The following is a 22,114-nucleotide window of genomic DNA, read 5'->3' as shown; positions in this document are numbered from 1 at the left end:
AAGGGGGGTCAAGGGAAGGGAGGGTTGAGGCTTGTTTTTGTGTGTGTGTGTGTGTGTGTGTGAAGCGTCTCTGTGTGGTCTAAGCGGTAAATCGTCACCTGAGGTAACCGAAGGAGGAGAGTCTTGTTATGTGTTCTGTAGGGATTGGATAAAGGAAGAGGGGTCTGGCTGAGACCGGTAGCTTTCAGGACAGAAAATTAAATAGAAGGAGAGTACAAGAAAAAAAAAAAAAAATCAGACAGGGATCTGTGAATGTAATCTGGCTGAATCCCTCCCTCCACCTATGGGGGCAGAGAACGGCGAGGAATGTGACGCGGACGCGGCAAAGGTCGGGGAACAGACCGCATCTGAACACGTAATTCAGTGTTTTGTTGAAACTAAACTAGAACTTTTTAAAATCCAGTGAGCTAAATGTTAACTTTACTGCTACGAGCGACAGCCACCGCAACGTCCGTCAAGGCGAATCCTCTCCCAGATTTAATTGGTTCCTCCTCAGGCTCATGCTACATGGTTCCACCAAGTTTCATGTGTAAACCGACTTGTGTATGTAACTGTCAATATACATATCAATTGACTGGGGCTGTCAAAGTTAGCACGATAATAACGCGTTAACGAAAATTTTATTTAACGCCACTAATTTCTTTAACACATTAACGCAATTTACTGGCATCACATGAAACAAGAAAACCTATTGAATCCATTGGTACCAACCATGCCATACAAACTTGTCGGGAAGGAGGCTAAATAACGCTCCAAACTTGCGCTAAATTTTGGCGAGGAAAAACTGTTATGGCCATTTTCAAAGGGTTCCCTTGACCTCTGACCTCAAGATATGTGAATGAAAATGGGTTCTATGGGTACCCACGAGTCTCCCCTATACAGACATGCCCACTTTATGATAAACACATGCAGTTTTGGGGCAATGTCAGCTCACTGACACACTGACACACTGACAGCTGTTGTTGCCTGTTGGGCTGCAGTTTGCTATGTTATGATTTGAGCATATTTTTTATGCTAAATGCAGTACCTGTGAGGGTTTCTGGATCAATATTTTCATTGTTTTGTGTTGTTAATTGATTTACAATAATAAATATATACATACATTTGTATAAAGCAGCATATTTGTCCATTCCAATGTTGATAAGAGTATTAAATACTTGACAAATCTCCCTTTAAGGTACATTTTGAACAGAACAGATAAAAAATGTGCGATTAATCGCGATTAACTATGGACAATCATGCCATTAATTAAATATTTTAATCGATTGACAGCCCTATAATTGACCTATCCAAAGTCCAGCCTAAGTAAAATCCCAAGTCCCGGACTTAGGATGTGTCAATTATCAATAGTCCTTCTCCTTATGAGCAATATGTGTATTAAGAAAAAGCAGCTTGCTTGGCTTGAATTAAGCTTTTTCCATTGAAATTCAGTGTTGGTGTTGGTATCAGTGTCCTCACAGGCACAATAATGTGAGCAGCGAGTGTTAATTAGGCCCTCTAAGAGCAATACGTGCTTTTTTATCGTATTCTGAAGTTTGTTGTGCTGAAAGTTCAGTGTTACATGATGGAAACCTCCACCTCACATTTACTTTACATCCACATTTTATCCATCCAGCTGATGCTGCCACCAGTGAGTGCAACACTAAAACAAGCCTCAATTAGCAGCAGTTAACGCGCCCAGTCCCCGACATTAATCGCCACCAATTAATCACCGGGTTTTATTAACCGCACCAGGAGCTCTGTGAGGATGGTGGAGGGGAGAGAGAGAGAGAGAGACGTTGCTCCGTGGCTTATCATACGTCGGCTGCTGTGGTCCGTCTTTCAGCCAGACCAGTGTTCCCACTTGGAGCCGAGCGGCTCGCTGGAGGTTTTGGCAGCGGTGAGCGGAGAAGCCAAAGGGCTGACTACAGCAGTGCAGCGAGGAACAACACGCCATAACTACTGTACCTTGTGGTGTGTCGCTCGGCTGTGCTGTAGGCCGTGTAGTGCGTGCCACGTTGCACGTCGCACATACAGTACAGTAGTGGTGGCAAAATCGCAAGTAAACTGTTTTGGCTCATCAGTTCACCAAGATAAATTTCTGAGGAAAACAAAAGGTACGGAAGTAATATGACACGTAAACACATCCACCAACAACTTTGCAAATTGTGTGCACAAAGCCAGACATATGTATGTATGCACATTGTTTTTTATCAGATGTGCCAAACAGTGTGCCAAACATAAACAAGACAAACAAGAACATGATTCACACACAAACCTGCTTTCATAGTTCAAGTGGCCATGTGAGATCGATTGTCTCTACTCCACTGGGTGTCTTTAACCGTACAGTAGAGTTATATTTTTGTAAGTGAGGGAAACCTCACTTGCGCAAACAACCCTGAAACCACAGAACTGTGAGAAAGTGTGATCAGAGAGCGTGCCGGTGGACAGAGGTCAGAGGTCCGGAGCGCTGAGAACACAACAGCCAGAGGACACGTGGAGAAGCAGGATTTAAATATACAGTAGAGTGTAAACGTGCTGGTGTGCATGTGAGCAGCTCTCCCGTGATCACGCACACAATCAGACAGAGTGCATTTAGCTTGTGCTTGGGGAACTAGTGTTTTGTCTGTCTATTACAACATACACGCTGCTATCAAAGACATAATCAGCTTAAATTGGCTATGACAAGGACAGATTTTAATCAGCTCACACTCTGAGGTTTTAAGCTGATCTTTTATCCAGAAAAACTTTCAGCGTCTCACTCATTGAACTTCTAAATGTGTCCTTCTAACCGCTCGGCTTTATTAGTCATCAACCAATCAGACTGCTCGCTAGAAACAACCATTACACCATTCGTAGTCGAGTTCAGGATCACAAACGACAAGCTGAACCGCGACAGTTTGGCAGTGAATGTTGGTGTTTGTGAACAAGCGGCAGCAGTCAGACCATCTGCAGCCAATTTGGCTTCTCTATCATTACGGCAATATCACCAAAAAAAATACTCAACCCAACACAATGACCTCTGTGTCCATTTCTGACAACAGGTTGCATTGTGACATCAGCTCCCCCCGCTCTGTGATTACTCTCGCTTGATTTCACACTGCGCTGTGCGGTGAGGCCATTTCCGGGACGAATGCTACTTTCCACACCGATAAAGAAGTTATTTTGTTATTTTAAGTGTGTGTGGAGTCGAGGCCGAAACAACAGATTAGCTGATTATTCCCCGAGAAGGCTGGAATGAGGACTGGGTGGGCTGACACTGGATGGCATGCGCTCAAGTTAGCTGATCTAATGGACCAATGGAGAATGAGACGCAGAGAGAGTTTGCAAATGCGGTGTAGGTGGTCACTCTCATAGCGATGACGGTTGATGCCATGTTGGGTGTCAAGGACAGAGCTATAACATAACAACCAGACAAGAAAAAAGACAGCTGGAAAAATGGTTGTACTGCAGGTGTAATGGTGTGTTCACACCAAGAGCGAAGCATTGACTACATACAAAGTCAATGTAACGCTGTGTCGCGACAGCCTGTCAGCGTTGATATTCTCCTCCTGTCGTCACTGACGTTGTTGAATCAGAAATGAAAGTGGGCAGAGCTACGATAGTACATCATATCTGTACAGAGACCGGATGAAACTCTGTGTATAAATGTACGTGTATATAACCACAGACTGTCTGTGGTATAAACAACAACGTCGCTGCCGTATTTATGCCTAGATGACTTTATCTTCTTATCTTTATCCATTCAGAATTTAAAAGTTGTTTGATTGTCGTCTTGCGGACAGACCTGACAAAGCATGACTGCATACTTTTTACAAATCTGCATCATTATGTAGTTTTTTGGCATAATTTTGATCCATTTATTGCCATTAAATCACAGCACAATCTGAAAATTTGGGGCTCATACCGTAGTAGCAACGTGTGGCTTGCTATATACAGTCAATGCAATGGCACTGTATGTGAATACAGATCGCCACCGGGTGATGTTAGGAACCCAGACAGGACGGCGTTTTGGTTTTCTGACATATCTGGGACTTCCACAAAATGTACAGAACAGCAACAGTGGTTATTTCTTCCATGGTTGATGGCAGAAAGAAAAGTTGTTGGTATCTATGGAGATAAGCTCCTCCTCCTCTCCGGTGCGTCTAGTGCGAATGAACACAAATGATACAGGCGGCCCAACTCGCACGAGTAAAGCGGGGCGAAAATTCGTTTCTGAACGCAGCATAAGGGAATAAATAAGTAGAAGTAATCCAAAAATATTGATCCTAGCCGCTTTAAAGCTGTGATTGTCTGACTGTTGTATATCGGTTTTGTTGATAACCTTTTTCAAAGTACTAATGGCATTCATAATGAAGGTTGAGGCAGGAGTATGAAGTCATCTTTTCCACCCAGATCAGCTGATCAGAGATCTCCTTGACCGCCAACTTCACATAACAGAGCAGTCTATTTAAATACCCAGCTTCACGTGTCTAACTGCTGCTGCTGCTACAGGAGCTGCTCACTGGCCAGCGGACACCTCTGACACGGCAAGATGAAAAGCTTTTTAAGACATCTCATTCTTCGCTGTGATTATTGGCATCAAGGTGATGTATAAAGTGCAAGCCATTGTCGCTGCTGTCAGTCCCACAATAGCTGTAATGACGGGTTTAATGACTCATCGGCTGAAGTAGCTTCCTGGTTACCACAAGAGCTGGTATTGCAACCACTGACCTAATGGGAATTATCAACACTGTCAGAGCTCTGATCAGACTCAAAACTCCTAGTTACATAACATGCATAACATGCATTTTGTAATGTGAAATAGCACTATATTGACATTGTGAGGACTAACAGTGGAAGAGGTGACAAGTTTAAATATGTTGTTTTCCCACCTGGGTTGAAAATAGGGTAAGAGTTGTTTTTTTTTAATGTTTTCCCATGGCATAATCACATTACCGCCTTGATTTCTCTGAGTGCAAGCAATGTTATATATACACGGGTCGTGCACAATGCCACCGAGTAGAAAAGAACAGGAGTCTTTGTGCAGGCTCACTGAGGCAGATTACAGATTGCGTGGGCGAATGCGTCAAAGGGCTCCAGCTCTCTTTCGTCCTCCAGCGTCTTACCTGACCACTCTGGTGCCACCTTTGTTGACCTGCATGTCCACCATGCATCCCGAGTTGACGTAGGAGGCCAGGTTGATCTCTGAGAACTCCGCCTGGGGGAGCACAAAGAAAAAAAAATAAGATTAGATGTCGCATCCTACAACAACATACTGTGTAAAGGTCAAATTTGTCTACAGTAATTTAACTCCCTGACTCAGTGCTTTGATGCACAAAAGGTCTTTCTGACAGAAACATATTCCTTTTATAAAGTGAAAGTAAAAATGTTCTCTTGCTCTATGCCTTTGACTCATGAAGTCATGTGATGGAGCTACAGATGCAGTTTAACTTGACAGCTTTCTTATAAAGAAGAAGGAAAAAAAGGACAGGAAAAGTCAAGACAAGTACAGACAATAGATTCTCTCAGGTTGACTTCATTTTACATTTCTGCATTTACACAGCAGAGAGAAAAAGACAAGAGTCAGAGAGACAGACGGAGTTGGTGAGATGAAGCAAATTGAGTTATCCACCAGCCTGTGGCCTCCCGGACAGTGAGAGCCTTGTGAAAGGCCGTAGCCCGGCTACCTAATGACTCGGTCAAACTCCCAGAGATACTCCAAAGGAGGGGCGACAGTCGACTTCAGGGAATGGACTTTCTAGATGGACAAGGACCAGACAGGGACAACTCAATTTTGCTGCTAATGATTGTCACTATAGTCATGAAATCTGTTGATGTTAATGCTCCTGACCACATTTAGCTTTCCTGAAATGAACCGTTCTTCTGTCACATTAATGATGGCATTTTCACGAAAGGTTTCTTACTCAATCGTGAAAAAAAAGTGATTATCGTGTGGTAAAAGGCATAGGTTGGGTTTTTTTTTTATTCAACTGATGTTCACTTTTTTTAAAGTATTATAATCATAGAAATAAAATAGGAGTAGAATGGATATTGAACTTTTTTCCATGTTCATTTGACTAGTACAAAAGAAAATTGCGATTGTTAATGGGGCTGTAAAGTGTTGTCGCATTGAGCGGACACAGCTCCGGGGAGATGGACGGCTGGCTAGTTAGTTAGCTAGGTAGCTTGTCCTTCTCCAGAGCAGCGGAGAGTGAAGCCGAGGGACCCAGCCCGCTGTTTGGATCGGTTTCTGTAACCAGTGTAGCATTAAAGCATGGTGGAATTGGCAAACTGTGACAACAGTGTGTGGATGAAGCATTACGTTGTCAAATTAAGACCCAGACAGGGTCCACCTCAAGGCTGCATCATCCTAAACTCCAGGTACAGAAAGCCTCAGGACGGATGCTAAACAGCAGCCAGTTGACCTCAGACATGAAACACCGCGGTTTGTTAGTCTTCACATCGCCTTTAAGTATGAGTAGTGACATTAATGTAGTGGATTTAATGGGCCCTAAACAAGCAGCCTGCTGACTCTCTGTGGAAAAGCAAAAATTGAATTTGACATGACGCGGGCGACTACCAAACAAAACACTACAAAAGGAACATGGCTGCATTTCATTCGTCTGCGAGAACTCGAAACCTGAGTCAGCGGTGGACCGCGTTCAGTCGTTGACTCCCTCTTAACAATGAAGGGGAAAAAACATAATCAAATGAAAATGCCTTCCATAGATGTGCCAAACTGAGACCAGGAGTTCAGCTCTGCTGTTACTGTCACATGACCACAGCATGCTGCCACAGAAAAACACAACATGTGTCTGTCTACGCTGCTTTTGACTGGACAGTCTGACCCCAAATTCTTGTAATTGCATCAATGGGTATCATAATAAGACATCATTACCATATTAAAAAAATAATCTCTTATAATTTATACATAAAGATGGATAACTTATACGAACATCTGGATATAAAACAATTTTAAAAGATATATTTTTCTCCTATTTAGTAGCAAAATCTAACGAAATATTCAGTTTCAGTCCATATTCGTTGGCATTTAGCCTTTCAAAAACAACATTTTCACTCCAGTCCAAAAAATATTTCCTCTCCTGCTTGACACCAGTCGGCTGGGCGTTCTGGCAGCAATCTAACAACACTATAAATTACATTTATTTAACCACAATAAGAAAAAAAATCAATTTTGTCTCTAACACTATCAAATTATGTATCTGCATTCACTTGGCGAATCCGTCAAGACATCATCGCTTTATTCATGTTGACGAAACTAACGAGTTCTATTCATTAAAGAAAGTTGATCTAATAAAAAAAAGACTAATTTGATATAAAACAGCATTCTGCGTGAAAGGTGAGCAGCCGTGACGACGAATTACGGTTAGCAGAAGGTTCAGCTAAACTATCAGCAACGTTTTTTCTCCATATCTGAAACGCTTCGCTGATATTGTAGCTCGCTTTAGCCTCGAATCACAGTTTGTCATCTCAAAAGTATGCGGATGTGTAACTTTAGCCTACTACTCTGAGGTGATTCGCCTCCAGTCTTTCCTTTGTTTTGCCTCCAGCTAAAACCGTGACGTAATCATAAAGGGTCTATAAAGAGCATCATTAGCTAATGCTGTGATAGCGTCATGACAACACAACCCCGCAGTAAGCTGCTCTGTGTCACACATCTCATATAGATCAGCCTTCAACGACGCCAACGTGGATGGGGATGGAAGCAAATCCTCCAGCTGACCCTCTACTCAACCCAGCTCCTGCCAATTTGCATAGCAAGTTAAGTCAATTATTATCTGCACATTCTCACGGTGTGATCATCACTTGAGCCGGCTTTCTGCTACATAAAAAGGAAATATTATCAGCAATATTCCCTCGGAGATAAATTTCCCTTTCATCCGGCGCCGTGGCCCGTGTAAACTCTGTATGGGGGAGTGAGTTTGTTTTTTGAAAAGAATGTGCCAACGTAACGAAACTAGGTTTTTTTTGCCAAGAAAAAAAAACACCCACCTCTTTTATTTATTGTGTTGCACTCTCTGAGGAAGAGCAGGGGGCGAGTAAATGCCGTAATCTTATTTAGGGGACAACGAGGCGCCACTCACACTCAATGTGCCTCAAGGACATGCACTTGGCTCCCTTCCTTTTCTCAGCTCTTCTCTACTGATACCCGCCACTGAAAGAAACATCTGTGTGCTCAGCAGCCTTGTTAAAAAAGAGACTGCACACTCACATGTACGCACACATCCTCCATCTCCTAAACAAATCCCATCCCAAACACAGGGGCCTACGTTGACTTTTGCGGCAACCTGATAAAACCAGAGTGGGCAACATTTTTGGCAAGGGGCCGAGGCCTCCACGTTGTTTCTCTGATTGGCTGGTTCCGGGTAAAGAGGAGTGCTAACAACCACTGTCATTGGGCATTAATGGATGGAGTGGCTGGTGCGGGGCAGAAGGCCCAGAAGCCAGGACAGGAGGCTTTTCACAGCGCCATGGTTACCATCACGGTAACACATTCAGACACTTGTCTCGGAGCAGCTCTTGTCCTGGGAAAGGAAAACAGGAAGTGATACATGGGGGGCAAACTGCCTCAAGAGCTTGATTCTTCTCATCTGTTGACCTGCATTCAGGCTGAATTAAGAATAGCTTTCAGCTAATCTGTTAGGAGGAACAGAGTTACGGAAGACAGCACGGTTGTGATTAGGTTTAACCGTGTCTCGAGCTGAATTGTTGTTCTTCTGTTGTTTTGAGTTTATGCAATTTGAGTTTCTGCCAGCCATAGTCACTCCCACTGCTCACTGATAACTCATCTGTTTATTTACAGTAATCCAAAGTAGAAATGTAAAATACATTTCTTTCTCTCTACAACATGAAAACAGATAATGGAAAAGCCTCCATGGACCACTGGATCACTGTTTTTATCTATATGAAAATGCCACTTTAATCAAGACAATCGTCCTCTTGAAATAACAATATCTCAGACCTGACAAAACGTAGTGTAAACCGTAGTGCAAGCTTAGACTGTATATATGAAGAGGACCTGTTGGTCACCCTTTGGTTTGTGGACTACAGTTATGAAGCTATGAAGTTTCGGCATTTTGGCCGTCATCATCTTGTTTTTTGGCTGTCAGTATCTTGGTTTTTGGCAGTTGCCATCTTGTTTTTTTGCAACCAGAAGGGACACGAGAGGGTGGAGCTAAGTACAACCAAACGCTGAATAAGATATGTTTACTACCAAAATGTAATAATTAACTTTCTTGAACTTGTGAAAGGGTTAAAGTTCTACGACGAAAACACGAACAACTCCCAGACCGGACAACGGCGTGGTAGCGACCTATCAATCACAAGGTAGCCACGCCCTAAAGCATCCCCTGCTTTATGATCTATCTGACTCTAAATGGGACCATCATTTACTAAATGAACATCATGCTGTATTGAAGAAGACTTGAAACTAGAGATTGAGACCATAAACTCATGTTTACAATGTTTACTGAGGTAATAAGTCAAGTGAGAAGTAGGCTCATTTTCTCATAGACTTCTATACAATCTGACTTCTTTTTGCAACCAGAGGAGTCGCCCCCTGCTGGCTGTTAGGATGAATGCAAGTTTAAGGCACTTCAGCATTGGTTTCACTTTTCAGACCCAGAGGGTGCTACCTGAGTATAAGGCACTGGTTTAACTTAGCCACAGCAATTTACAGGCGAGCCTCATTTATCCCTGCAGCGCTGACTGCCAAGCCGTGTGAACCTGTGGACGGTACAGTAAACACCACTTGACAGCAGCTCATCTGGAATCTTTGCGAGTATTTTTAGATTTGGACTAACTCCAGTGTCACTGAGGTTCAGGTGGTTGAGGTGCCTTTTGTTTGGTCATGAGTGAAATTGTAAACACAATTCTTTTGTCCTTTGGCAAAAAAACAACTTGGAAGGACGGATCAAGCTGCACTTCAACTACAATCTGCAATGTTTTCTGGGAAGGAAGAGAACTAGAAAAAGCTAAATGTTGTAAAGAAAGTGTACTACCGCTGAATACTGCAGATGCAGACACTGTAAACGGGTTAAAATGTCTTAAAAATGTCAATTCATTGAATGTGAAATTATTAGGATTTCTAATTATAGAGGCAGGTATTACGAGGAGAATTAACGCAAAATAAGATAATAGATTTTCCAATAACTATTTACGTGGATCTAAGCCCTAATTAACCTTAGTGACCTTTAATTTTTCCTCTCCGCAAATGCCTAACCTTGTCCCACCGATTTGTCACCGAGTTGTTCTTTTTTTTTTTTTTTTGGTCCCGAGTTGAAGACCGAAGTGGAAAAGCTGTTGATAAAATCGTTGTAGCCCAGATGGAGCCTCTTATTGTGTGGTTTCCTTTCATCTGAAAATAGATGTTTTTCTGTGACACAAAGTGCTTCTTTTATTGCCTCACCTCTCTAATTTCAATGGGAGGAAAAAAACCTTGACCAACCAAAAACCTGGAAGAACTACAGCTTTGAATAGAAAATGTTGCATAGAAGTAGCTGTTGCATTAATCCCAGATTGCAAAGAATGCTTACTGGCAAAGTGGTGAATTGACACGTTGAAGTTACACGAGGTAAAGCTATTCAGTCTTGTGTACAAAGAGAGAACAGACTGCAGTTGTTTGATTTGCGGCTGCAGGGCCGCTACGTTTTTGTCGACGACCTCTAGAATTTTGATAAACTCTTGATAAGCTCGGTTGAATCACATACTGGTGCAATTGAGAAGTACAGTGTGTGCCACGGACAAGTATTTGCTGCTAATCACTACCACCTTGTACTACGACAGTGAAATAATTCATTGAGGCACTGAATGTTGAAATCCAGCACAGATGCTAAATGCAGCAGCTGGATCAGTCAAACGTATGCAGCAAGTACCAAACCCTATCATCCGCCTTGAGCAAAGCTGCACCCAGATGCCCTATGTCATGTGCAAACACACACCAGCCAAAAAAGGGTACGGATAACATACGGCCAACTGCTTGTGAGCTGCCATGACTGCAGCAGAAAGGAGCGTGGACAGCGCTGAGGTCATGTGCCTGCCGAGCAGATGTTGCCCTGCCCTGGCCCAAAACCACACATGGTCCGGCAACCCTGAAGAACCGCCCCTTGTTCTTTCACAAACAACAGACCCCTTTCAAATTTAACTGCCTAATTTGTCCAATTGTGTAAATTGCAGTGTTTATGACTCTGCAGGGATTGTGGGTAGCAAAACAGGCAGTTTGTTTGGCAGCCTTACGCTGGGTGTCATCTTGTTTGTGATTGTAGCTGGTGGACATTCATTTTGACGTTAAGTTAAAGGGGACATATCATGCTCATCTTCAGGTTCATACTTGTATTTTGGGTTTCTACTAGAACATGTTTACATGCTTTAATGTTCAAACAACACATTATTTTTCTCATACTGTCTGTCTGAATATGCCTGTATTCACCCTCTATCAGAAACGCTCCGTTTAAGCGCATTTCAACGGAATGGCAACAGAATTGCGTTGCTAGGAAACACCTTGGGTCCATGTTTACTTCCTGTCAGCTGATGTCATTCACATACACTGCAACAGGAAATAAACTAGGACACATGTAGAATGCTTACGTTTAAAACTGTGAAATGGTCTCAATATTGTAGATTTGTGACATCACAAATGGACAGAAATCCTGATAGCTTGTTTCAAATACACAATTTCTGAATACGAGCTGTGCATATTTATCTGTGGATTGAGCGTTTTGATACTTTCACAGTATTTATATATCACTTAAACCTGCTTTATAATATAAAAGACATGAAAATCTGACTTTTTACAATATGGGACCTTTAACAGTGAATAAAGACCCAGCTACTCGGGCTAAATCTAGCATGCATATTAGCATGCTGACAGTAGCATCGTGCCTAAATTCAGCCTCACAAAGCTGCTAGCATGACTGTAGACTAGGAGTATGACAATATGGTTAAAAAAAGAAGAGGCACATACCAGAGAGAAAACTGTGTTTTTTTTTCTTTTTGCCTTAGTTTTATATCTGGATCTCATAATTTAAGTGAGTCACAGGCTCGTGATATACGAGCGCTGACCTGATGTGACAGCACATTAACTCTCCTTTTAAACCACAAGGGATTAACTGATAGAGTGAAAGACGTTAATATACAACTCCCAGCTCTGGCCGTGTAAAGAGTAATAGAGACCTTTTTGTATTTGGCTCTGTAGTTCCATGTCAGCGCGGCCCTCTTTACATTTCTGGCTATGTTTTTCATTTGGAATAAAAAAAAAAAGGGTATGCTGTTATACTAATCTGACTGAGGATCGCTTGGCGTGCCCTCGGAGCATCAAGAACTACTACTGAACATATTTCATCGTTTTGCGAAAAAAAGAAAAAAAAGAGCGATGGCTTCGAGCCTGTTTTTATTAGTCACTTAGGAGCACAAAGCACCACCACCGGCGCTCCCATGAGCATCTGTTCCGTGGATAAAAAGAGTTACCCGGTGGACACAAGACCTCAGACGGTCTGCCAAATGTAACTTCAAAGTGGGTCATGTAAATGAGAGGGAACGGTCCACAACAATGGGCTCAGAGACCTGCTGCGTGGGCAGCAGCTGGGGGAAGGTACAGGTGGCACAGGGCAGCCTTAATGAGAGATGTTACATGGAGGAATCAAAGCCGCTCTCTCTCTTTCTCCTTCATACAGACTGGCACCGGGCAGCATCACATGCTGCAGTGGGTCTGTGCTGGAGTCTAGAGATGGAACCTTATATGGCAGCGAGTAGGCCGGAGAAGAGTTGTGTTGGTTTGGGTGCTTGTGAGCTCTAGTTCAGAGAGCTTTAACAGCATGAATATGATAGAGCTGTCAATGTCAATCCAACTAAGATAAAAAATGACCACAATATGGTACAATTGTGTTTTTTTTTTCAGCCTTTAGAGCTGTTATGAACTCAAATTAGATACTTACTATAGTAGGTAAATGTAAAATGCATGACATTTAGGTTGCAGCTTTGAACTAAGATTGCTTTAAAGGTGCTCTTGACAACATTGATAACATTCAACCACTAGATGTCTCCCTCCCCCGTTCCATTGCATTCACTTCACAACAAGTCAAGGAACTGAAGCTGTTATATCACTCTCTTCAAAGCCACCAGACTCCATTCACAAAAACAGTCATTTTACCTCGCAAATGGAAACACTCACTTTGCAATATCGTTTTGTTGAGCTTCAGTTCTTTGGATTCGGCCGTTTAGCTGTTTTCCCCTGTCTTTACAGTCTTTATTCTATGTTAAGCAAAGCTAAACTCCTCCTGGCATTAACTCCATAACCCACAGATATGCAAGTGATATCGATATTCTCATCTAACTCCTGGCAAGAAAGTCAATAAGCATACTTCCCAAAATGTTGAATTATTCCTTTAAGGTAAAGTCTGATTGGCTAACCACATTTAGGTAGCAGCATTCACTTCATAACAAGTCGTTGCCACTTAACGTCCACACTAACTGACGACCCAGAGACACCACGTGGTACCAACGTTGTTATATAATTGGCTCACAAGCCTTGTTAGAAGTAGGAATCACACGTCAGATATCTTCCACAGATATAAACAAAATATTCATTTTGGACCCGCCAAAATCTTTAAAGTGATTAATCCACAATCATAATCATTTTTTTCAGTAAAAGCCATACTTTTATTCGGCACCTTTCTAAAAGGCGTCTACATTAAAACGTTATCAATACGACCTTTAACCTTAATGTTGGTGCTATGTTTCAGTCTATTCAAATGTCAAAATGTTTGCTCGGTAGAGATGTTAAAAGCCAACGAGAAAGTGGGATTAAAGAGAGAGAGAGAGAGAGAGAGAGAGAGAGGGAGGGAGAGAGAGAGAGAGAGAGAGAGAGAGAGAGAGAGAGAGAGAGAGAGAGAGAGAGAGAGAGAGAGAGAGAGAGAGAGAAAGTGCAGTGGGACTCTCTGCTTTTTATTGTCATCCCCTGAAAGGGTTAAGTAAACTTTTCACACAGAGATTGTGTTTCCATTGTCCTAAGGCTCTCAGCGAGGTGCACAAACAGCCTACGAAGAGTCTGGCTGCTGAAGGCAATTAGCGACTGACTTGTTATCGTCAACGCGGAGGGGCTTCTGGGAAAGAGCGAAGGGTCCAGAAAGATCTAAGTAGGTCACAGTTGGAGCTATAGTTGAGCTTTGGGGGTAGGGGTACTATCAACTTAAGGGGCCTAATTAACTCCGCCACATTTTTATTGGGGTCCAATATCGGTGACACCAAAACTATTTCTTGAAAAGTTTACATTTCACAGAAAAGTCTTGACTCCTATTCCAACCCCACCCCGAACCCAGAAAGAGGATGTGACCACAACAGTAGAGAGTCGAGCAAACAGGCTATAAAATCACCGGTCCAGCTCTTTGTGGTCCCACTTTTTTCCTTCCCTCATAAAAAGAAAACCGCCACTCCATTTCAAAGACGGCTCCGGGCTCAACAATGGCTTGCAGATGTATAACTGTTAGAGTTATTGGAGGTAAATTAGATGCTATCTGCACACTGTAAATACTGTATGTCTAGACACATATTTCTGCACATACTGTATATTATAATGTCACAATCGTGTTGAATTAACATCAAGCTACTTTAGAGGAATGGTTCAACGTTTGGGGAAATATGCTTCTTTGCTTTTCTTGAGTTAAGTGAGAAGATTGATACATGTGTGTCTGTTGAAGGGCGAGTCCATTATTCATTATTTTTTAGTTTTTTATATCATTCTGTAGCTTCATATTTCCTTATGTGTTCAAATCCGAACAATCAAAGTATGTATGTTTTAGCGTCAAAATGCTATTTTCCCAAGCCCTTCTTAAAAACGTTTTCCCACGAGACCTGATGTAAGTTTCTGCATGATGACGCTGCTACATATTACTCCACAATTTAGTTGGCGGTTGGCTCGCTCCCAGTTAGGAGAAGCAAACAGGAGTACCGGCACGGAAGCCGAGCAAATGAACTGCTGTGTGGATGCCACATTAGTTTGGATGCGAAAGTCACACAATAACACAAACAAACTAACCGATCGATGGAGAGGTAGACCAGCATCTCTCGTGTCCTGGGATGTTAAAATGTCTGTTTTTGTGAATGATGTCTGGTCTGGTGGCTTTGAATACAGCAATATAACAGCTTCGGTTTCCCGTCGGTAAAGAGGAGAGCGAGAGAGAGAGAGAGTCGGTGTGTTGCGCTAATTCATGTCTCATCTGTGGTCTGATCAACTGTAAATTCATCTACAATTGGGCTGAAAACGATGCAATCTGGTTGCTATGGTAATGAATTACATCTGACTATTAACCACACCCCCATCCACCCCCAGTTTCACCCCAAAAAACAGCAAGTAAAACTGGCTTTAAATATCATAGTTATGACATAGAAATGATTCATTAAAAATATCTAAGCAGACAAAATTTATGTTAAATCCACCGTACCTGCTCCACCCGGATCTCGTAATCTCCGTTCAGCTTCTTCCCGCGAAAATACTTCGCCCTGCAAAGAAACAGAAGACAAACTGTCAAGGAACTGGAGATGTGACAATTAGACAATGAAGAACAACCATATACCGTATAAATGACTATATTGCAAGGTACAATATACATGATACGTGTACTTCAACATGTGGATTCCTCCCCTGAACAGACAGTCCAGTTGCATGTGCTCCAAACGCTCCCAACAGTCAAAAACAACCTTAAAATATCCTGTTTATTTGATTGAAGGAGAGCTCAAATCTCAACAGACCTTCTTAAATACCTTCTGAGCGGGCAAAATAATGACTCATGTTTTCCAGAATCACAGAATCTGACCTTGCGGAGCTTCGAGTAAACAGAATCTCTTGGCAAAGATTAACTGGTGAAATAAAGTACTTTTAATAAAGAGAAATCACTGATGTGTGTCTGTGATTTCTTTTTTTTAATTTGTAGGTCTACATTTAATTGACATTTCTGTTACTATTATCAAAGAAACACGCCGCCAGCTCTCACACTGCAACCATCTGACGATCACATGGAAGTAATACAGGAATCATCCAGCACTGATGCACTTGTTTTCTTGCGGTCTGAACACTGTGAACTTCCAGTTACTGGAAGAGTTATCTCCCTGACCATCAGACCTGCAGGATTTAGATTGACCGAGAGATTCACCCTGCTTTTTAAAGCCGCAGTTTGTAAACAGAAAAACCAGAGTGGAAAGTTGTCATTGTTTTACATTCGGCTCATTTAAGCCCACATTGCACAATTAAACTTGTTTACTGGTTTACTGGAGTTTGCCAACATGTCATCCCACCAGGGTTGAGTCAAAACCAGATTCCAATTCCTGTAACTTCACGATTGTCTTCTTCTCCTTCTCTGATGTTTAGACACCTGAATAGATACTCTAGCCATTTAGTTTTGCAGTTCCATAAAGTCGGGGGACTTGCAAGTGACAAATCATGAATTAAGTTATGAAATTAGCTTTTCTTGCCGAATCTGATTGTTTTTTTTCACGACCCTGTTAAAAAGGAACCGTCTAGAAGGTAACCCAATACATTTATTTTGTTTCTGTCAAGTTTGAATGAAGTGTTTTACGATGCTCCTGCACTAGAACAGCTGATCTCAACATAAACAAATACACGTGGGTGATGACGCAATCGTACTCGGGCACGGTACGGATCAATCGTACCTAATATGAAAGCGCCCTAAGAGTACAAATGGTAGTAAGCATTATGTTTAATCGGTGTCACGATTATGAAGGGGTCCTAGGAAATGTTCTCTCCTTTAAGGGTTCCCTGTTTCCAAAACGTTTGAGAACCCCTGCTCTAAGCAAATTTGTAGCCCTCTTATTGTTCAAAGCCATGTTGCGTCCCGGTGCTCTGTGGGTCTCAGCGTTGAACTCTCACCCCTTGCAGGCGTGGGACAGTTAACAATCTGTCGAGGGCTGGGGGCTGGAGCTGTGTGTGGCTGAGGATCTGGGCTACATGCTCGAGGCCTTCGGTTACTGGGACAGGCTGTTTGGGAGTTAGATCGACCTACTCACACCGAAACACATTTTCCTTTTGCAGCACAAACAAAAGCCTCTTTCCTCCTCCGCTCGTCTTCTCCATGTCCGCCTCTTTGTTTTTCATCTCCCCTGCATCTGTCCTTTTAAGTCTGTTCATTCGGGCCACTGAGGGGGGATCTTGTTCTTAACGTCTCCCAGCTGTTTTTTGCGTCTCATTCTCTGTAATTTTGGAAGCCGTGAATCTTCGGCGTGACTGACCTACATACTAGACAGGCAATGCCCCCCGTCACCCTGGACCACCACCCTTTACAGAGCGTGAGGCAGGACCCCTCAGGCTCACCGGCTAAAAATGAGCGGTATGCGTTCCAAAGGCGTTGCAAAACATGTCGTCACTCCGAGTGATCAATTTAATTTACAGGCTGCCGGGCTCTCTCTGGTTTGAACAAGCACTTTACATGTGTCCAAATGTAAACACCGAGCTCCGCAAAGAGGTCCGGGCTTTCCTCCTCCCAGCCGCGCACACACCCACTATGTAAACACCACGGAGGTGGATTCCTTTTTTTTTACCATGAGAATATGTTCCTTCTTTTGTGTACCACTAATAGGAAGCGTATGAATCATGTATGTGGACAAAATTGACCCTTTTTGTTTTAGTCATCCCTGCTTCTATTGGTATCCACTCTGCTAATTTTGATGTTGAGCTAATACTGCTGTGTTTACAAAGGAGATTTTCTATGCTGGACACATATTTATACATGAAGATTAAATTCCCCGCGTGTTGGTTTAGCTCATACACCGTCTATAAAGATGGACGACATGACAGCTCTCTTGCCCACTGCCACTTGGGGGCGGCGGAAACAAGCCGTAAAAAACACAACACTGACATAATCACCTTTTTAAAGCTGGAGTGCGGGACTTTTACATATAAATGAATCTCCATTACACACAAGCCCTTGCCAAATGAGTTCACACAATGCTGATTAAGCCTATCACCGCCAGGGAAATCTCTCTGCATATAGTATATTGAGTCAGCTATTTGAGTCAGTATCGGCTCGAGTATCGGATGCACCATTCCTCTCAGATTCATCAAAATCTGACCAGAGATGTCTGGGATTTCATTGTTTATGGTCCGTCCGACACCAGGAGATAATGGGGTCAAAGTTGTCCAGATTAAGTACTGCCTTTTCCTATTAAGTACTTTTATTTTTAAATAGTTCTGGCACTTTCTAAAGCTGGTGTTTGCACATTGCAGTTAGTGAACTTTCGCCCTGTTGGAGCACGGATTAAGGAATGCCACAATAAGATTTTGCTCAGGGCATCCGGAGGATCTCATAGTACTCCGCTACGCACATGAAGGAGTGAACACTTTGCCAGAGCGGGGCTGAATTGAGCAATCAGATGCTCATATCATTCAGAACACAGCGCAAACAGACTGACAGCTTCTTGGCAAAAACGTCTTACATGTCAGCCCGAGAGAGAGAGAGAGAGAGAGAGAGGGGGAGAGAGAGAGACATATAGATAGAAAAGGATGGATTGTTGGTGGTGATGCTCCCGGAGACTTTGCTTCAGTGTTGTGTACTGCTATTGTGCATCAGTCATTGCTGGAGGCCAAGCCTGTCAGGACAGAGCAGCGTTTCCCCGGAGACCTCAGCCTCTCGGCTGGAATGCCAACAGGAGGAAATTCAATCCCGAAACAGGGAGCGATGGACGGACGCCCTTCCACTGCGATACCTTCAACGAGTCATCCACATTTTATTCATACCGTACAATTAATCTTTTGCCAGGAAATGAATGAGTCCTAAAACCCGGAAATGAGTTAGCATTTTAGCCCTTCCGGTTCCCTCGTCTGGAAGTCAATGTTTTTTTTTTTAATTGGTTTTTAGTTAGATGCCTGAAATAAGGTCTGTGGTTAACACAAGCTGAAGAGATTTTAACGTTTTGTTCTACAACATAAAATACATCAATAAATACCCCACTCAGGAATTTTGAAGCCTTTATGTGTCTTGAAAAAGGCGGTTGCTAACAAGCATGAGACTGAAAGTCTTCAAAATTCACGAGTTTATTCTAATTAATATGATGTTTTCTAATGCATTTCATCACCATAAAACCTTGAATTGTGTCTGTGTTTGAAAAGGTGCTGTGATACTAAATAAACCTTCTTGCCTTAAGTTCTTAAGCCACTTTAGACTCATAGTAAACCTGCAAAATGTTGCTGAAAGTAAAGTTCAGGTGTTTTTCATTTCTTCATTTTCTTTGAATGACCAACACAGACAAAAAAAACTATATTTAGACCAACATATAAAATCAGTTGAGCCAACTTACTGTACATTGTCAGGCTATAGGGAGCAAATGAGAACTCATCAGTGCTTGTCCCCTGATTTATACATCAAACAAAGCATTTCATAAAACACATGAGAGGAGTGCAGTATAGAATTAACTTTTTTTTTTTTTTATTTCCAGAAAAGTGAACTCACTTCACTTTCCATGAGTAAAATAAAGTGTCAACCCTCAAACAACCCTTTTCACAAGTGCTGTTTAAGGGTCAAGACGGAGTAATCCTCACAACGATACAAGAACAAATGCCTGTGTATGTGTGTGGATTAGTAATCATATCTCTGTGAGGACCAGTTTGACACCAGAAAAGTGAACTCAATTCACTTTCCCATACAGGATTGATCCTCACAAGTATACAAGAACAAATGCCTGTGTATGTGTATGGATTAGTAATCATATCCCTGTGAGGACCAGTTTGACACCAGAAAAGTGATTTCACTTCACTTTCCGTTACAGGATTGATCCTCACAACGATACAAGAACAAATGTGTATGTGCATTTTCTTTCTCCTGAGCGTGGCATAACGTGGCATCAGATGAGCTTCCGGTACCACTTGGTCCTCTTTCTTTTGGCGATCTGGTTCTCAAGATCTGCCAGCTGGGACCTGAGGGAGCTCTCAGTGGTCGTCCACTCCTGTTCTTTCTCCTGCAGAGTCTGCTGGACGCTTTCGGTGGACTAGGGATGATAATAATTAACAGTTTAACCGTTAACCGACATTAAGCATTTTAACCGATTAACGATATCGGTTAAACGGTTAAAATAAATATTAATAATTTAATAAAAAGCTGAGAAAAACTCAGAGGAGCAGCTCGTCAGTTTACGGAGAAAAGCTGGTCCACCTTAAGAGAGTCTGAGCCGGCGTTGTAGATACAGGAAGTCGGTTGTTGTAGCCTCGTAGCATTTATTCACCGACAAATAAACTGTACACACACTGCCTGCTACAGCTACGTTCACAGCTATAACGCCACCGACAACCCACACTCACCGCCGCCACACACACGCGGTCTGTGGGAAACTCGCAAAAGTTACGCCGCGCCGACAGAACGTACAGTATGTGTAACATAGCACAAACACACACACTGTTAGTCGGACACTCGGTATCGTTACGCCGGGCAGACGCACAGCTGACAACCTGCTAAACTAAACTAAATGTGCGGTGGAGACTTTTACTGGGAAAGTGGCTGCGTGTCCGCGACGCTACACGCAGCACCGTGGCTGCTACAGTAGCTCTCCTGACGGTGGACTGGAGACTCAGTTGTCTGTTGTGCTCATACACTGCAGCTGGCGCACCGCTGCATGCGAGGCACAAATCTTGTCGGCTAGCGGTTAATAGTCGGTTCACGAGGGTCGGGTATCGGTTAAGAATATTTTTCAAACTTAGCATCCCTACCTTGGCCTGAAGGAGGGATGACTCCTGGCGCTCGATGCGATGGCTCTCTATCTGCTGCTCAGCCGTCTCCAGAGCAGCCACGAGGGTGTCGTTGCTCTGTTTTTGCTCGTGTAGCTGAGCAGCAAAGGAGAAGTTGGTTTTCACAGTCTCCTCCAGCAGGGATGTTTTTTCCTGCTGCCAGAGGAGACGCTCACTCGCTAGCTGATCTTCCAACTTTGACTTTAGATCAGCCACGATGGTCTTGTGCTCCTCGTCCTGCATCTTCAGCTGGGCAAGATGGGAGCGCTGGGATGTTTCCAGCTCTGCCAAGTGGGAAGACTTTTTCTCTTGCCACATGTGATATCCAGACTTCAGCTCCTCCTCAGCTTCCTTTAGAGCAGCCATCATCTCACTCCTATTGACTCGGAGTTCTTCCAGTTCAGACAGACAGTTGGTTACGTATTTCTCTGTCGCCTCCTGGATGGCGGCATTCTCCGTCTGAAAGTAGTGTTTCTTGACCTTCTCTGTCTCTGCTCTCTGCTCGTTCAGCTGGGCTTGATGGGTCTTCGCCTCATCCTTTGTCTTTTGGAGGTCCATCTTTGTCTTGCTCAGCTCTCCCTGTAGTTCTTTAGTTTGAGCCTTTTCAATCTCGAGCAAGCCCTCCATCTCCCACTCCATGTTGGTTTTAGCCACAGCGAGCATCTTCCTTTCAGACTTCATGTCCTCCAATTCCTTTCGAAGTGCCTCGTTCTCCCCCTTCATCTTCTCCATCTCTGATTTCAGGGATTTATCCCTGGATGGAGAGTGTCCACGTTTAGCCTGAGCCTTAGCGAGCTGGGCTTTCAGGCCAGATATCTCCCTCTGCAACAGGCCCTTCTCTTGGCCCCAGTTGTTGTCCTGCTGTTCAGGAAGGCAATCAAAGAAATTGCCCAGTTCGTCCTGTTGGACCTCCAGGAGGATTCTCCCCTCGGATGTACTGCGGGAGATCTTCGCCTCGCTGTCGTTCAGTTGAACCCTGCATGTTTGTTCCAGGGTAGTGAGGAAGAAATCCCTCATTTCAAACTCCTGCGAGTCGAAGTCAATGTATGCTGTCATTGTTTTGGTGTTTGTTCTCGTCTTGATAACAACTCTGCCACAGTCAAGTTACGATCTGATCCGAACTTCTTGTGTTGGGCTATATGTAGACTTTCAACATTCTAGAACTGATGATGCGTCAAGGGCGATGACGGACTGTGTTCCATTCTACTCCTTCATTCCTTTGATCCTTCAATTCTATCGTTGCTATGGATACCAGTTTGATTACGTTTGAAAATATGAACGTAATGATTTCTGATTATTCCTAAAATATAGCAAAGAAAGTACACTTTAAGAAATGAAACATGGATGTCTTTACACATGAGCAGTACACACAAGGAAGTGCCAGTTAGGACACCATTCTCTCTAACTCCA

General features: G+C 43.0%; 2 protein-coding genes across 3 annotated transcripts in view; both read right to left on the bottom strand.

Annotated features, from left to right (window-relative positions):
* Window positions 1–22,114, bottom strand: part of syn3 (synapsin III) — a 109,706-nt gene that overhangs the window by 70,022 nt on the left and 17,570 nt on the right. For both annotated transcript variants that reach the window (XM_074626175.1, XM_074626174.1), the window contains exons 3-4: window positions 15,420–15,477; window positions 5,088–5,179 (exon numbers count right to left, since the gene is read on the bottom strand). In XM_074626175.1, the coding sequence (XP_074482276.1) occupies window positions 5,088–5,179; window positions 15,420–15,477 (150 nt within the window). The remainder of the gene's footprint in view (window positions 1–5,087; window positions 5,180–15,419; window positions 15,478–22,114) is intronic.
* Window positions 19,391–21,809, bottom strand: LOC141762193 (uncharacterized). Its single transcript, XM_074626176.1, has 2 exons — window positions 20,687–21,809; window positions 19,391–19,971 (listed from the first exon to the last, which is right to left on the bottom strand). The coding sequence occupies exons 1-2, from the start codon at window positions 21,758–21,760 to the stop codon at window positions 19,828–19,830; spliced, it is 1,218 nt and encodes a 405-aa protein (XP_074482277.1). The 5' UTR covers window positions 21,761–21,809; the 3' UTR covers window positions 19,391–19,827.

The sequence above is a fragment of the Sebastes fasciatus genome, chromosome 23 (assembly GCF_043250625.1).
Source record: "Sebastes fasciatus isolate fSebFas1 chromosome 23, fSebFas1.pri, whole genome shotgun sequence".
Classification (NCBI taxonomy): domain Eukaryota; kingdom Metazoa; phylum Chordata; class Actinopteri; order Perciformes; family Sebastidae; genus Sebastes; species Sebastes fasciatus.
This window is presented reverse-complemented; position numbering and strand designations above follow the sequence as displayed.